At 53.1% G+C, this 14875-nt stretch overlaps 2 protein-coding genes across 2 annotated transcripts in view; both read right to left on the reverse strand.

Moving 5' to 3' along the window:
* Il17rc (interleukin 17 receptor C) overlaps nt 1-13147 on the reverse strand; it is a 25137-nt gene extending 11990 nt beyond the window's left edge. The window contains exons 1-18 of the mRNA XM_013010345.1: nt 13013-13147; nt 12723-12744; nt 12412-12564; nt 12099-12173; nt 11910-12019; nt 9088-9199; nt 8741-8785; nt 7350-7489; nt 7073-7132; nt 4596-4650; nt 4329-4510; nt 4197-4247; nt 3339-3384; nt 3088-3209; nt 2805-2864; nt 2364-2412; nt 291-386; nt 4-71 (exon numbers count right to left, since the gene is read on the reverse strand). Of these exons, the coding sequence (XP_012865799.1) occupies nt 4-71; nt 291-386; nt 2364-2412; nt 2805-2864; nt 3088-3209; nt 3339-3384; nt 4197-4247; nt 4329-4510; nt 4596-4650; nt 7073-7132; nt 7350-7489; nt 8741-8785; nt 9088-9199; nt 11910-12019; nt 12099-12173; nt 12412-12564; nt 12723-12744; nt 13013-13117 (1551 nt within the window). The 5' untranslated portion in view covers nt 13118-13147. The remainder of the gene's footprint in view (nt 1-3; nt 72-290; nt 387-2363; nt 2413-2804; nt 2865-3087; nt 3210-3338; nt 3385-4196; nt 4248-4328; nt 4511-4595; nt 4651-7072; nt 7133-7349; nt 7490-8740; nt 8786-9087; nt 9200-11909; nt 12020-12098; nt 12174-12411; nt 12565-12722; nt 12745-13012) is intronic.
* A 553-nt stretch (nt 13148-13700) lies between these two features.
* Il17re (interleukin 17 receptor E) overlaps nt 13701-14875 on the reverse strand; it is a 9754-nt gene continuing 8579 nt past the window's right edge. The window contains 1 exon segment of the mRNA XM_013010346.1: nt 13701-13824. Within this exon segment, the coding sequence (XP_012865800.1) occupies nt 13701-13824 (124 nt within the window).

A 14875-nucleotide genomic window follows, 5' to 3' on the forward strand; every position in this document is an offset into this window, starting at 1 on the left:
CACCGCGCGCTCGAAGCCCGCGCTGTCCGCCGAGTGGAGGAGCAGAGCCGCGCGGCCCCTGGTGGCCGCGGCTGGGGAGAAAAGAGGAAAAGGCGGCCGTGAGCCGGACTGTCCCGCCGGGCCCCCTCCCCTCCCCGGCACACACTCACCCCCCAAGCGCTCATCCTGCTCCCAGAGCCCCCGCCACCCTGTGAGGGGAGAGGGGCAGCGGGGGACCCGCGCCTTCCCTCCCGCACTCTGGGCCCCTCTGTGCCAGCCCCCCTGGGCACAGGGGTCAGGGAAGCACTCACGTTTCATGCGATCCTTTTTGAGGAGGAAGAAGAGGAAAAGCACAGCAGCAATGAGCAGGCAGGCCAGCCACACGAGGGCCCAGCGCCTGTGGATGTCTGGGAGACCCAGGGCAGAGGCCAGGCTAGTTAGAAATCTTACACTTTAAGCCTAATCAGTGGCTCAAGCCTGGAACCCTAGCTGCTCAAGAGGCTGAGATGTGAGGATCACAGTTGGAAGCCAACTCCATTTTCTCCAATTAATCACAAAAAAAAGAAAATTCAATAGTACAGCTCAAGCAGTAGAGCACCACCCTTGAGCAAAAGCCCTAAGGGACAGCATCCAGGCCCTGAGTTCAAGCAAGCCCTTATACCTCCCTCCCCACCAATAATAATAATAATAGAAAAAAGGAAACCTCCTTGCACAGGAGAAAAAAACAGAAGCCCTGAGAAACAAAGTGATTTGCCCAAAGTCCACAGCACATAGTGTCATAGCCTGTGCACAAACAGCTCCATCTATTGTGTGACCTTGGGTAAGTGACTTCACTTCCTGCCAGGCTCACATCTGCAAAGTTGGGATGATGATACTACCACGTGTAAAAGTTGCACTTAAAGCACTTAGCAAAATGCCAAGTGTTCAAATGTTGCTAGTGTTCAAATGTCAGCTAAGCCTAGAGTTTCTGGGTACTTGACTTTACTGTCTTCCATGAGTACAACAGCCTAACTGGGATCCCAGCTCCACCGTTGCCTCCAATCCATCCACTGAATGGCAGTACCAGAGATCTTTTAAAAAGTACAGGCTTTAGAGGCTGGGAAAGTGGCTCAGTGGTAAGAGCCCTTGCCTTGCATGCCTGAGGCCCTGGGTTCGATTCCTCAGCACCACATAAGCAAAAAGAAAAAAGCCAGAAGTGGCACTGTGGCTCAAGTGGTAGAGCACTAGCCTTGGGCTGAAGAGCTGAGGGACAGTGCCCAGGCCCAGAGTTCAGGCTCCACGACTGGACCCAAAAAAAAAAAAAAAAAAAGTACAGGCTTTAAGCTGAATGATGGTAATCCTATCTAATCAGGAGGCTAAGATCTGAGGATGGAAGTTTGAAGCCAACCTGTGAGACTTTTCTCTCCAACGAACCAGCAAAAAGCCATTAGTGGAGGTGTGGCTCAAGTAGTACACTATACCATTTTGAGCAGAAAAAAGTCAAGAGAATGAGACCCTGAGTTCAAGCCCCACTACCAGCAAAACACACACACACACACACACACACACACACACACACAGTGTAAGTTTAATTCCTTCTAAACTGGGTGCTGGTGGCTCATGCCTATAATCTGAGTTACTCAGGAGGCTGAGATCTGAGGATTGGTTTGAAGCCAACAGGGAAAAAAAGGTTCCTGTGAGACTGTTATCTCCAGTTAACTTGCTGCTGTGGCTCAAATAGTAGAGTATTAGCCTTGAGCACAAAGAAGTTTGGGGACAGTGCCTAGGCCCCAAGTTCAAGCCCCACACCTGACCAAAAAAAAAAATCCTTCTAGACACGAAACCCAATTCCTTGTGTCATGATATCTTGGTGTCAGGATGACATGCATGCCGCCCAAGACCCACGAGTCAGCCACAGCGTGGCCCTTGGACTTCCCCAAAAATAAACCCCACAGGCTTCACAAAAATGCACTGCTGTTCCCTTGGCTTAGCTCAGCCTTCAGAGCACAGCTGAAGACCTTCCTTGAACCCCTCATCCCACTGGGTCAGGCTCTACTGTGGTTTTGCAGCACTGAACACTTCACAGTGCTTCAAGAGCTCATCCTGTTGTAAGTTCACACAGTCTGTAAGTCATCAGGAGCTTATTCTTACTGAGTGCAACTTATTTTTCAGCTTCTATCCTTTTAAACTTCTATTGATGAGGCAGATTGTATCTTTTCAGTGATTCCAAAATCTCTGCAAGTTCTTGTATTATTATTAATTTTTTGCCTGAATAAAGGAATAATTCTCTGATTTATCTGAGTCCAAAGAAGGATAAAGGCCATTGCATGTACTACCCCAAGATTGGTGCCCGTCATGATTCTAGCTCTGGTACGCCAAGGCAGAGCAGTCCTTGTACTACTCACATTTGTCCATGGGGCAGGCCCACAGGGCTCCCAGGTCATCAGCCCACAACTGCAAGACAAATAACCAAGTCCAGAGCCGTTAGCCTGGTGATCAACACCACCAGTTTCTGACCAACTTGATCTCCAAATTCTCAACTATGATCTTTCTCACAGCAGGTCTCTCACAGCTACTCTGTCTTTGCTCCAACCGTTGTCTGTCCTTCTTTCTGACTTTCTCCATGTCAAATCCAGCCCACAGGAAGAGATCCTTGAAACTTTCTCTGGAGCCCAACCCTTAGTGCCTGTGGGTGTGGTTATCCATTTACTGAGCTCCTTAGGCCAGGGCTACGCTTAGTCTACCTTTAACTCCTCAGGCCTTAAACAAGAAGCAAGCACAAATAATCCTGTTTTAACCCTGCTTTATGGTGGTTGGGCATCGGGGCACGGCTGCCACCTACCTACCTGCAGACATTGGCCTGAATGCAGGTCTTGCAGCAACTGCTCTCCAAGGCGAGCTGCCCTCTGCCAAGCCAAGGGATGGGAAGCTGTCACCGGGGGTGGCACTCGGAGGTGAGCACCAGCTGCTTCTTGGCAGAACTGCCTAGGGAAGGGCGAGCCGGGAGACTCGAGAGACCACTGAGCAGTGGCCGGGGCCGAGTCACGCACACCCATACTACAGCCACAAGGCCCAGTGCAGGAAATTGGAGCTGAGAAGTCAATGGAGGGAAGGTTTCTTGGCTCTCACCGTGGAGGCCCTGCTGGGCAGTGGGGTACAGCCGTGGGGTTCCAAAGCACAGAGTGATCTGTTGTCCTGTGGGCCTCGGGTCTCCACCAGTAACACATCATCCTTGAGGGGCCCCAGGGAGTCTGGGAGGAGTGACAGGCCACTCTGAGCAATACCCAGCACTCAACACCCTTCCCCCTACAGGGGCCGGGACTTCCAGGGTTCACCTTACTAGAGTGGCCCCGTTCCAGGGAGGTTCAGCCCACACTCACCAGCCCACGGGCATTCCTGGAGCTGCAGCTTCTCCCAGTTGCTTACCTGCTTGGAAGGGGCAGGCTCAGGGGCAGTAGGAAAAGCAAGAGCTAGGGCCAGAAGGTGGGAATAAAGGGAGCAGGCAAAGGGAATCCTGTCGGGCTGGTTGTGTGCTCGGGACCTGAGGCTGGCTGCAGGTTCGGGTTGAAGGCTGGGGACACCCCATGTTTCTCAGGCTCAGCTCAGCTAATGAACCTTAGCCACCTTAAAGATCTTTTCATGTCTGACTCAAGCACTTTATAACAGAAGAGAAGATCCCTTCTCACCTGACCATCCATGGGAAATTGTTAGCCTATCTTCCCTTCTCCCTTTACCTTTTATCTTAGTATTGGTGATCTTGGGGCTTGAACCCAGGGCCTGGGTGCTCACTGTCCCTGAGCTTTTGTGCTCAAGGTGAGCACTCTATCACTTGAGCCACAGCTCCACTTCCAGCTTTTTGGTGCTTAATTGAGATAGTCTCATGAACTTTACTGCCCATGCTGGCTTTGAACCTTAATCCTCGGATCCCAGCCTCCTTAGTAGCTAGGGTTACAGGTATGAGCCTGGTATTCAAGTTTAACATTAGCTCTGTAAACAGTAGATTGCCATCCTGCTTCATGTACTTACTATGCTATTGTGATTTGCCTTTCTCCATTAGAAACATGGGTTCTATGAGAGCAGGGGCATGGATTGGTTTAGTTCAGCTGGTGCCACAGTGAACGGTGGAATACTCAAAAAGAAAGGGGACCCAGGAATAAAGTGGGTGCAGAGGACAGTGACTGGAGTGGGTGGGTCTGGGCAGGACCCCCCCACCCAGGGTTCTAGCACCACATCCGGACCTGGACACAGATGTTGGGGTGGTCCTTCAGCAATGGGAGCTCACGGACCTTCTGTGGAAGACAGAGAACAGAGCATGAGAGAGCTGCCCACATCGCCTTCCCTCGACCCATCCAGGGCCCTGCCTGACTTACATTCACAGTGACATTCTCCGGGGGCACGGGCGGGACCAGTGGCTGGCAGGGGCCTGGGCCTGGGGCCTGCCAGCACAGCACTACCTCGGCCTGCAGCGAACAAGGCGCCTCCAGCTTCCAGCTCCGCGGGGGCAGCAGGCGGAGACGGGCTGCGCGCCAGAGGTTGCGGTGCGCCCGGGGATCTGCAGCCGAGGACCAGGGTCAAGACGCCACCTTCCTGTCCTCCCAGTCAGCAGGTCGGGGGGTGGGAGGACACGGATCACTCACCTTGCCTGAAAGGGCAGAAGCCGGTTCTGACTGAGTCGGGCTCCAAGGGCCATACCTGGAGAGGAAAAAGGCTCAGTTCAATTCAACCCATCCAATCTTGCACCAGGCCAGGCCGGGCCGGGCCCTGGGCCTGACAGTGGGATCTTCACAAGCCTCATTTCCCAAGCGAGTAAAGGACCCTGCCTTTGCAATGGATGGAAATTTTAGCCTTTCAGCAAACACTTCACCAGGCGCCAGCAACATCTTTGTGAGGGCTTACTGTGCGTCTTAGGACGGTACGCATAAGGGATGGTAGACGGTTTTCATTTTAATTCACTCTGCTTTCATTCTCACTTTGTGGGTACCTACTATGTGCTTGGTACTGTGCTAGTTCGACAAGGACCCATTCATTCTTTCAGTGAGATTTTTAAGAGCACCTGGCACCTGCTTAGCCCTGTGTAAGCATTCCAGATAGTATATTGCTTCATTAAAGCTTTAATCAGAATACTTTTTTTGTGGGGGGGTCTGGTTGTGGGGCCTGAACTCTGGCCCGGGGCCTGTCCCTCAGCTCTTCAGCTCAAGGCTAGCGCTCTACCACTTGAGCCACAGTGCCACTTTTGGCTTTTTTCTTTTTTGCTTATGTGGTGCTGAGGAATTGAACCCAGGGCCTCAGGCATGCAAGGCAAGCACTCTACCACTGAGCCACCTTCCCAGCCCTCAGAATACTTATTGTTAATAAGCAATGACAGTTAAGCTACAGTAAATATTTCCTGGATATGTGCTCTGGGTCCTGTCATTGTGTTTGGAAGTAGAGGTTCATTCATTCATTTGTTCACCAAACAGTGAGCACTCACTTTATTGTGAGGCTCTGATAAAATTATTGCATTTCAGTTATATATGATCTGCTTGCCTTTAGGGAAATCACAAAGTCACAGTTAAAATATATAAATAAATTAGCAAATTGGTCACTCATTTCCAAAAATTTATTGTATAGCTATTTCGTACAAGAAGAAATGAAAGGCTGGGTGCTGGTGGCTCATGTCTGTAATCCTAGCTAGTCGAGAGGCTGAAATCTAAGGATCACAGTTTGAAGCCAGCCCAGGCAGAAAAGTCCCCACGAGACTCTTATCTACAATTAACTACTCAAAACTCAAACGTTATCAATGAAAGCTGCTTTGATACTTTTTAAAAACATTTTAAAAAATCAGAAGTGGTGCTGTGGCTCAAAGTGGTAGAGTGCTAACCTTGAGCAAAAGAGCTCAAGCCCTGAGTTCAAGCCCTATGACTGAAGAAAGGAGGAGGAGGAAGAGGAGGAGGAGAGCTCCAATATGAGAGGAAGTAATATTAATAGACAAGAAAGGGGAGCAGAATAACAAGTGGGGTAGGAGCTGGGGGAGGCCAAGTAGTTGAGTTGGGGGCTTTGGAAAAGAGGTGAAGTGCGTTGGGAGATCTGGCTGTATAGAAAAGGGGTGCAGGCATTTGGGAAGAGCAAAGGGAAGAGTGAGTGTAGCCTGATCAGTACTCCATCCGATATAACAGATCCGCTATAAGGGGAATCTTGAGGAGAATAGAGTGGGAAAGGTCTAATTGGGACAGACTATTCCTTCCTGTACAGAGGGAACACCAGGAAGCCAGAACAGAACCAGAATACCAGAGAAGGAAGGTGGAGAGAAGAGGTGGGAGAGGCCCCAAATTAACGGAGATGGAGAGGAGGAAGAAAGAGAATGAGACAATAATGCTAGAGGCCAAATGAATGGGACCCGAAGACTCGCTGGATGCATACACAGTCAGAGAGAGACAAGCGAGTGGATGTAGGAAAGCTCACGCCTCTCATGGCGGCCTGTGCGGCTGGTGATATCACACCCTATTTCACTGGAAGGAACTGGGCTCAGAGAGGTTAAATAGACAGCAAATGGCAAGAGAAGGGATTGAAGCCAGCCATATGTTCTACCCAAACAGGAGCACAGAGGGAATCAGAGGAGGAGAGGATACTTGAGGGGTCCTGAGTCCTAAGTAGGAGTGCCGTGGATAGAGACCAGGAGAGCATTTAGGCACATAATGGGCAAAAGGCACAGGACACCCAGGACGGGGGAGGGGGAGATACAGTGCCACTGGTCACCTGAGGGAGAAAGGGTATATCATCTCCACCTCAAGGGAGAATATTCAGAATGATGAGACAAGGAAAGTAGAAGCAGCGGGTGCACGTAGCTCACGCCTGTAATCCCAGCTACTCAGAAGGCTGAGATCTGAGGATCATGGTTCAAAGCCAGCCCGGGCAGGAGAGTCCATGAGACTCTTATCTCCAATTAATCACCAGAAAACCGGAAGTGGTGCTGTGGCTCACGTGGTAGAGCGTTTGTCTTGAGCTGAAGAGCTTAGGGACAGCGCCCAGGCCCAGAGTTCAAGCCCCTCAACCAACAGGAAAAAAGTGGGGGCAGGCACCCCCTCACCAAGTTCCCAGGCCTCTCCCCTGGCACTCAGCTGGCTTCTGCTCTTACCTGAATGCAGAGGCAGGGAACCAGGTCTGTATGGCTCAAAGTAATATTCTGAGGTCCGGTCTGTGGGAGGAATCAGAGGAGGAAAGTTGGAGATAGAGGAAGAAGGGGAAGCTAAGGAGGAGGACACCAGCAGGGAGCTCTCCATCCAGCAGGGAGCTCTCCATCCGTGTTCCCTGGCTTTGGTTGTTCTTCACGGGTCCGTTCGTGCTGTGCGCACGCATCGTTCGCCTGGACACTGGCTGAGGGGGACATGAACTTGGGGTGGGAGAGTCCTCACCAGGTTTCTGTGCCACAAAGGCTTGGAGGTGCCCTGGACCTGACTCCAGTACAGTAAGAGGCCGAAGCGCTGCTCCTCAGAGACGTCCAGCACCAGACGCACGTCATCACCGTCTGCAGACACATTGAGCCAGGGCAGGGCTGGAAGAAGGATGGACAGAGGGCTGGGGACACTCCCTTCACCTTTATGCAGACCCAAATCGAGGTGTCTAGCCCTTGAGATGTCCATCAAGCTCCTTAGACTAGGAGGCCCCTGCAGGCCTGAGACCGCGTCCCCAGCTCCATCCAGACCTTGCCCCTACTCTGAATGAAACCTAGAGTCCTTCCGAAAGCTGCCAAGGCCTTACCCACCCTAGTGGCCACGAATCCCTAAATTCCTCTCCTACAACCTGTGCCCTTGATTACTCCGTCACACACACTGGCCTTATCATTCTTCTCCACATGACACATTCCTGCCTCAGGACCTTTGCACTGGCTTCTCTCTCTGCATGGAATCCTTGTCTCTCAAATATATCCTGCACCGTGGGGAGATGTTCACACTGGTGCTGCTCCCCACTTTCCCACCCCTCTCTCCCCGTCACGCCAGTCATCATCTGACTTACTGTGTTCTTCATGGCTCCGTGTTTACTGTGTCTTCCCTTATCCCTTCCCCAGCCTGCCCCCTCCAGCTCTGTAAGGAACGTTTTGTAAGTCTGTTGATTATTTTATGTCCAGGGTCTATGGCCATGCCTAATAATCACTCAGTTAAGAGCTGTCGAATAGGGAAGCAATGTATGTATTATTGAGCTGAGTGGTCTTTATGGATTGCCAAACAGACAAGCCAAGTTTGAGGAACCAAAAACAAAATGAGGTTGAAAAAGTCTGAATAGTTGAAGCAACATCACAGTGTTCCTATCGTGTTATTCCTGTTACACAAGTGTATACATAGGTAACCGCTAACTGCACTGAGCAGGCAGGGGAGGCACACCTGCAACCCCAGCTGCTCAGGAAGCTGAGATCTGAGGACCCCAGTTCCAAGCCAGCCTCAGCAGGAAAGACCATGAGACTGTTATCTCCAATGAACCACCCGAAAACCAGAAGTGGCGCTGTGGCTCAAGTGGTAGAGCGCTCGCCTTCAGCTGAAGAGCTGAAGGACAGTGCCCAGGCCTGGAGTTCAAGCCCCAGGACCGACAAAAAAAAAAAAAAAGAAAAGAAAAGAAAGAAAGCAAAGAAGGTGACATTCATCTGAATGTCTCAATGCCTCACAGAGACTTAGCAGCTACTGAAATGGGAGTGTGATGAATGAATGAAGAGCTCAGTGAGCCGGGATGTGGCAGCCCGGAGCTGGAGCCAACTCCAAGGGTCCCTGGGGGGAACTCCAGCCCTGCCCCCCGCCCCAGCCCAGGCCCCTACCCCTGCAGTTCTGGATGCTGTCCCGGACTTGAAGACCCCTGCAGTCTGGGGAGAGATCACAGAAAAGCCTCCAGTGGGGCGGGGACCAAGGAAAAGAAGGCAGCAAACTGACCTACAGGAAGTATTGGGAAGGGCTCCCTGTCCCCTAAATACCACCCACATCCATGCAATGCACACAGCCCCCCCCCCAGGGCCTGGGGGCCAGCACAGGAACTGACCGACTGAGGAAGTACCAGCTCCAGTGTCTCCCTGACAGACAGACCTGGTGCCCACCAGGGAAGAGGCCGGAGGGGACAGAGATCAGAGAGGCCAGGACTTGGGGGCTCTCAGAGTTTGGGGGGACTCACCAGGCAGCTGTTGTGTGAGGTTCAGTTCCTTTTGATATCTGGGCTGAGTGTAGGACCAGATTCGCACCTCAGCCCCCAGAGCAGCCTCAAAGCAGTCAAACACTACAGAGCCCTGTGAGGAGAGGGGTGGTGGAGGCCTGCTGGTAGAGGACCGGTGGTGGGAGCCCCAAAGTCAGAGGCTTTGGTCTCATCTGTGTGCTCACCAGCTGCCCTAGCCCATCTGCAAGCAATAACTACATAGCTTGAGATCCACCACGAAAGCTTTGGCCTTGAGCCAAAAAGCCAAGAGAGAGCACAAGCCCTGAATTCAAGCCTCAGTATGGACACACGCGTGGGCATGTGCGCGTGTGCGCACACACACACACACGCACACACACACACACACACACTCCTGCCACAGGGCCCCAGTTTAAGTCAAAATATCTTCTGTCCAAGCTGGGTGCCAGTGGTTCACATCTGTAATCCTAGCTACTCAGGAGGCTGAGATCTGAGGATCACAGTTCGAAGTCGACCCCAGGCAGAAAAGTCCATGACTCTTATCTCCAATGAACCACCAGAAAACCAGAAGTGGCACTGTGGTTCAAGTGGTAGAGCACTGGCCTTGAGCTGAAGAGCTCAGAGACAGCACCCAGGCCCAGAGTTCAAGCCCCACAACCAAATAATAAATTAAATAAATAAATAAAATGCACCAGGGAATAGTAAAGTTCACACAGTGAGAGCAAAGGAGGATACTCTTAGGAGAGAAACACAAAGGCACAATGCCCATGTGCCTCCGATCATATGAAAAAATATTGATCATGCTGGGTGCCTGTGTTCACACCTGTAAGTAATCCTAGCTACTCAGGAGGCTGAGACCTGAGGATCACAGTTCAAAGCTAGCCTGTGCAGAAAAGTCTGTGAAACTCTTATCTCCAATAAACTACTTAGAAAAAGCCAGAAGTAGCCGGGCGCTGGTGGCTCACGCCTGTAATCCTAGCTACTCAGGAGGCTGAGATCTGAGGATCGTGGTTCAAAGCCAGCCCGGGCAAGAAAGACCGTGAGACTCCTATCTCCAATAAACCACCAGAAAACCGGAAGTGGCGCTGTAGCTCAAGTGGTAGAGCGCTCGCCTTGAGCTGAAGAGCTGAGGGACAGCGCCCAGGCCCAGAGTTCAAGCCCCACGACCGACAAAAAATAAAAAAGAAAAAGCCAGAAGTAGCACTGTGGTTCAAGTGGTAGAGCGCTAGCCTTGAGCACCAAGAGGCTCAGGGACAGCACCCAGGCTCCGAGTTCAAGCCCCAGGTCCAGCAAACAACAACAACAACAAAACAACAAAACAAAAAAATTACCAAAATGAACTCCAGGAAATGGAAATGAGGGAGCTGGGAAGGTGGCTCAGTGGTAGAGCGCTTGCCTTGCATGCCTGAGGCCCTGGGTTCGATTCCTCAGCACCACATAAGCAAAAAGAAAAAAGCCGGAAGTGGCGCTGTGGCTCAAGTGGCACAGTGCTAGCCTTGAGCAAAAGAAGCTCAGGGACAGTGCCCAGACCCTGAGTTCAAGCCCAGAAAGCAGTTTAGGATTAGAAGGAACATTCCTTAAAACAATAAAGGCTAGGCTATATATGACAAACAAATAGCCAACATCATACTGAATGGGGAAAAACTACAACCATTTCTGCTAAAATCAAGAACAAAGCAAAGATGCCCACTCTCAGCCTCCTGAGTAGCTGGGATTATGGAGGTGAGCTGCTTGACCCCCTTGACCCCCTCTTTTATTCACAGTGGTGAAATATTTAACAGCATTTACAAAGGAAATTGCACAGCAGATAACGTCTGTAAAAAGTTATGTGACTTGAGCTGTCATCAGGGATAGAGAAATTAAAGTCATAATGAGGGTTTGGAGTCATGGCTCTTATGGCAGAGTGCCAGCCAATGAGCAAAAATATTGGATACCAAGTTCAAGTTCTAGTCTTGGACAAAAAAAAAAAAAAAAAAAAGCAGCTGGTCTTGTAGAAACTGCCTGTAAACTCAGGACTCAGGGGTTTGAGGTCATCCTGGGCTACATAGTGAGATCCTGCCTCAAAAAAAAAAAGCAAGGGCTCACTGGGCACCGGTGGCTCACGCCTGTAATCCTAGCTACTCAGGAGGATGAGGATCGTGAAACTCTCACCTCCAATTAACCACAGAAAAAAGCCGGAAGAGGTGATGTGGCTCAAGTGGTAGAGCACTAGTCTTGGGACAAAGCCCAGGTCCAGAGTTCAAGGCCCAGGACCAGAAAGAAAAAACAAAAAGGATAGAGAGCAAAAGAAAAAGCAACAGCTGAGGATGGAGCTCATTCTTAGATTTCTTCCCTAGCATGCACAAGGCTGAGCTCCGTCCCCAGCACCACTGTCACCACCAACAAACTCCACAGTGACATATCACTAAACACACAAAGTTGCTTGGTGATTTCTCACAAATGAGGTGGGACTATTTTTTTTTTTTTTTGTCCAGTCTTGGGACCTGAACTCTGGGTCTGGGCGCTGTCCCTCAACTCTTCAGCTCAAAGCTAGCGCTCTACCACTTGAGCCACAGCACCACTTCTGGCTTTTTCTGCTTATGTGGTGCTGAGGAAGGGAACCCAGGGCCTTATATGTAAGGCAAGCACTCTAGCACTGAGCCACCTTCCCAGCCCTGAGGTAGAACTAATCTTATCCCCATTTTACAGACAGCAACACTGAGGCACAGTGGGCTGAGAGGCTGTGCCCACTGCTCTGATCAGAAGCAGGACTTAGAACGATCATGAACATGTGCTTTGCAGAAGGTTACTACCTTGAAGGTTAAGGGAACACCGACTTCACATACCACAGACTGGCCAGCCTGAGCCAGGGCAGCCGGCACGCGCACCTCCAGCAGGACGCAGCGGGTAGTGGGGTAGGACTGGAAGGACAGCACGACTTGGGCCTGGAGAGGGGCTGGGAGCAACGGCTGGGGGTCAGTCAGGCCACAAGCAAAGCCCTGATGAGGGACAGTAAGCCAGCTCTCTCCTCTCACCATTCCCAGCATCCCCCTGCTCCACACCAAGTGCTCTTCCAGATTCTTCCTCATCTTCAGGTTCTTGCCAGTGCCCTGGAAGAATCGGAACACGAGGCCCGGGTCAGCCCCACTGCTGGGGGCTGGCTATAGGCCTGGTGTCCTTCAGTGTTTGAAAGCTAGTGCTCTACCACTACGTGGGAGAAGACGCTGGTCTGTGCATCCTTTGCCCAGTGTGCTCAGCACTGAGGATCCCAGTGCTACCCGGACGCCAGGCTCCCAGTGCTCACACCTGCCCACCCATGCTCGTGTGTACAGTCGCAGGATGACTCACCACGCACGGCCAAGTCCACGGCCACGCGCACGCAGAGGTCGCAGTCGGTCTCCCGGTGGCATCTCAGCACCAGCTCAGTCCGCAGGTGCGTGGGCACCAGCACGGGGCCCGGCGCACGCGTGATGCCCCCAGGCAGGCAGAGCACATCACCATCTGCGGGCCCAGGGTGAGTGGGGGGGGCGCGGCTGGAGGCCCTCAGAATCCAGTTTGGTGGCCCCCACCCACCCCCAGAGGGGTGGGCAGAGGAGGACTGGGTCCTGGCCAGCTCCCCCCGCCCCGCCATATTCTCGCTAAAAAGTAACAATACTTACCCCAGAGGTGGCATGAGAGGCCCTGCGAAGGAGGGAAAGGAGAGCCAAGAGCTTATGCACCCCCAAATCTAACTAAGCACCTCCCCTGCCAAGGTGTCAAGCTCGGTCGCACCCCTCCCACACCCCTCTTCCTGGAGCTCCCTCTTCCCCCTCTCCATCTTCTCTGCCTGCCTCAGCACCTGCCGGACCAGCCAGGGCGGTTCTGTAGGTGGTGGCGGTGACAGGAGCCAGATGAGGATTTGATGGGCCCCAGAGTGCTCCCCAACCCTCTCCAAGGACCCCAGACTCACCTGAGAACAGCGCGCTGCATCCTGAGACCCCACAAGCCTTTCCAGAGAGACAACTCCCGGGCTCCCGCCCAGCGCCAAGGACAGCAGGAGCCAGGGCACTGGCATCTTCCAGGTGCTAGGCAGCACCCAGGCTCGAGGCCCTGACCCCCCCCCAGAGGGGGGGCAGGCACTTCACCCCTGCCCCCACCCAGCCCGGTGTCTGTGGGCAGTGGTGGGGGGCTGGAATTGAGCCTCCGGGGTCCCAGTGCTGGACAGCTTGTGTTCCCGAGGCACTTCCAGCCGGAGCACTTTCGGTTTGATTCCTAGCTGGCAGCCGCTCTTCCCGCCCCGCCTGGGCCCTCCCACTGCAGCCAGGCCTTCCAGCCAGAAGAGTAGAGTGGCTGGCTTCTCCTCCTCTGTCTCTGACACCTGGCTAGGTGGAGCCCTGGGAGGGCGGCCAGCTTCACCGCAGAGCGAAGGAGCCCTTACTCACCCTGGAAGTCCCTACAGATGTTCCGATTGAGGACCTGGGCAATCCAAGTGATTCCCACTTGCACGTGACCCTTACTAAACACAGGCCTGGGAACTGGGGCCTTTTAGTGACCACCTCAGGACCCGTTCACACGCATCCCCAGAGCTTGGTAACTCCCTGTGGGACACAGCTCTAGGGGCAGAATCCCAAAGTGGACTTTTCACCACTGGCCTAGCCTCAAGTGTGGTACAGAGGTGGGGGCCCCATCTGGCGCAGGCAGACAAATGCCCCTTGCTGACGCCTGGCCGGTGGTGTGAGGAGGGCCCTGTCGCTTAGCTGGCCACGGATCTTCCTCTCTGCCCTGGGAAGAATCAGTTAGGAGCCAAGAGACTTCAGGGCTGTGTTTTCCCTTTGGCAGGCATGGCTTGTGAGAATGTGACAGGGACATAGACGTGTGTGGGGAGGCCCTGGCTTATGAGAGGACCCAGAACACTCCCCATGCAGCCTCTACAGACCTTCTTCTGACGGCGCATCCCAGCCACACTAGAAAGTACAGGGCGTTCCTTCCATTATTGGTCACATTTGTCTTTATTCGTCTTTCTGAATCATGGTCTCCTGTCCTCACCTTTGTCCTGGTCAGCCAGGGTCAAGGCTTCTTTTCCTGGGTCAAGAAAATCCTCTCTAAAGCTGGGTGTGGTGGCACATGCCTGTAATCCCAGCATTCAGGAAACTGATGCAGGATGATCAAGAGTTCCAGGGTGGGCACTGGTGATTCAAGCCTGTAACCCTAGCTACCCAGGAGCTGAGATCTGGTGAATGGAAGTTTGAAGCCAGACAGGTCAGAAAAATTCATGAGAGTCTAAGTCATTCTCCTCCAATGAACCATAAAATAAAGCCAGGCTGGAGGTATGGCTCAAGTTGTGGGGCCAGGAGCAAGCATGCCTGAGATAGTGCAAGGTCCTGAGTTCAAACCGCATGCCACAGAAGCAAACAAGAACAAAAGCCACAGGGCTGAGGTGTAGCTGGGGGGTGGGGGGGTCTTGGGGGTGGGCAAAGTCCCTGGTGTGACTCTGGGCCAGGCTTCCCGCAGGGAGAGGCGACTGGCGGCCCCGGGGGGCGGGGGTAGCGGGCTTTCCGGATCCAGTCCAGCCGGGCGGGGGGAAATGGCTGGTGTGCGCCTGCGCAGTGTGTGTGTGTGTGGTGGGGACCTCGTATCTCTCCGACGGCACCCAGTGGACGACATTCGGGCCTTGAGGAAGGGGTGCAGGCAGGCTGGCCCGGAGGCACCCCGAGGGCCCCCCACCCCCATGCGAGGGCTCAGTCGGGGTTCCGGCCGGCGCCCCCAGACGTGCGGGGCCGTGGTGGCCTCGGTTCCCGCCGGCAGCACAGCTCCAGGCGGGCCCGGCAGCGCC

The sequence above is a fragment of the Dipodomys ordii genome, unplaced genomic scaffold (assembly GCF_000151885.1).
Source record: "Dipodomys ordii isolate 6190 unplaced genomic scaffold, Dord_2.0 Scaffold12, whole genome shotgun sequence".
Taxonomy (NCBI): Eukaryota; Metazoa; Chordata; class Mammalia; order Rodentia; family Heteromyidae; genus Dipodomys; species Dipodomys ordii.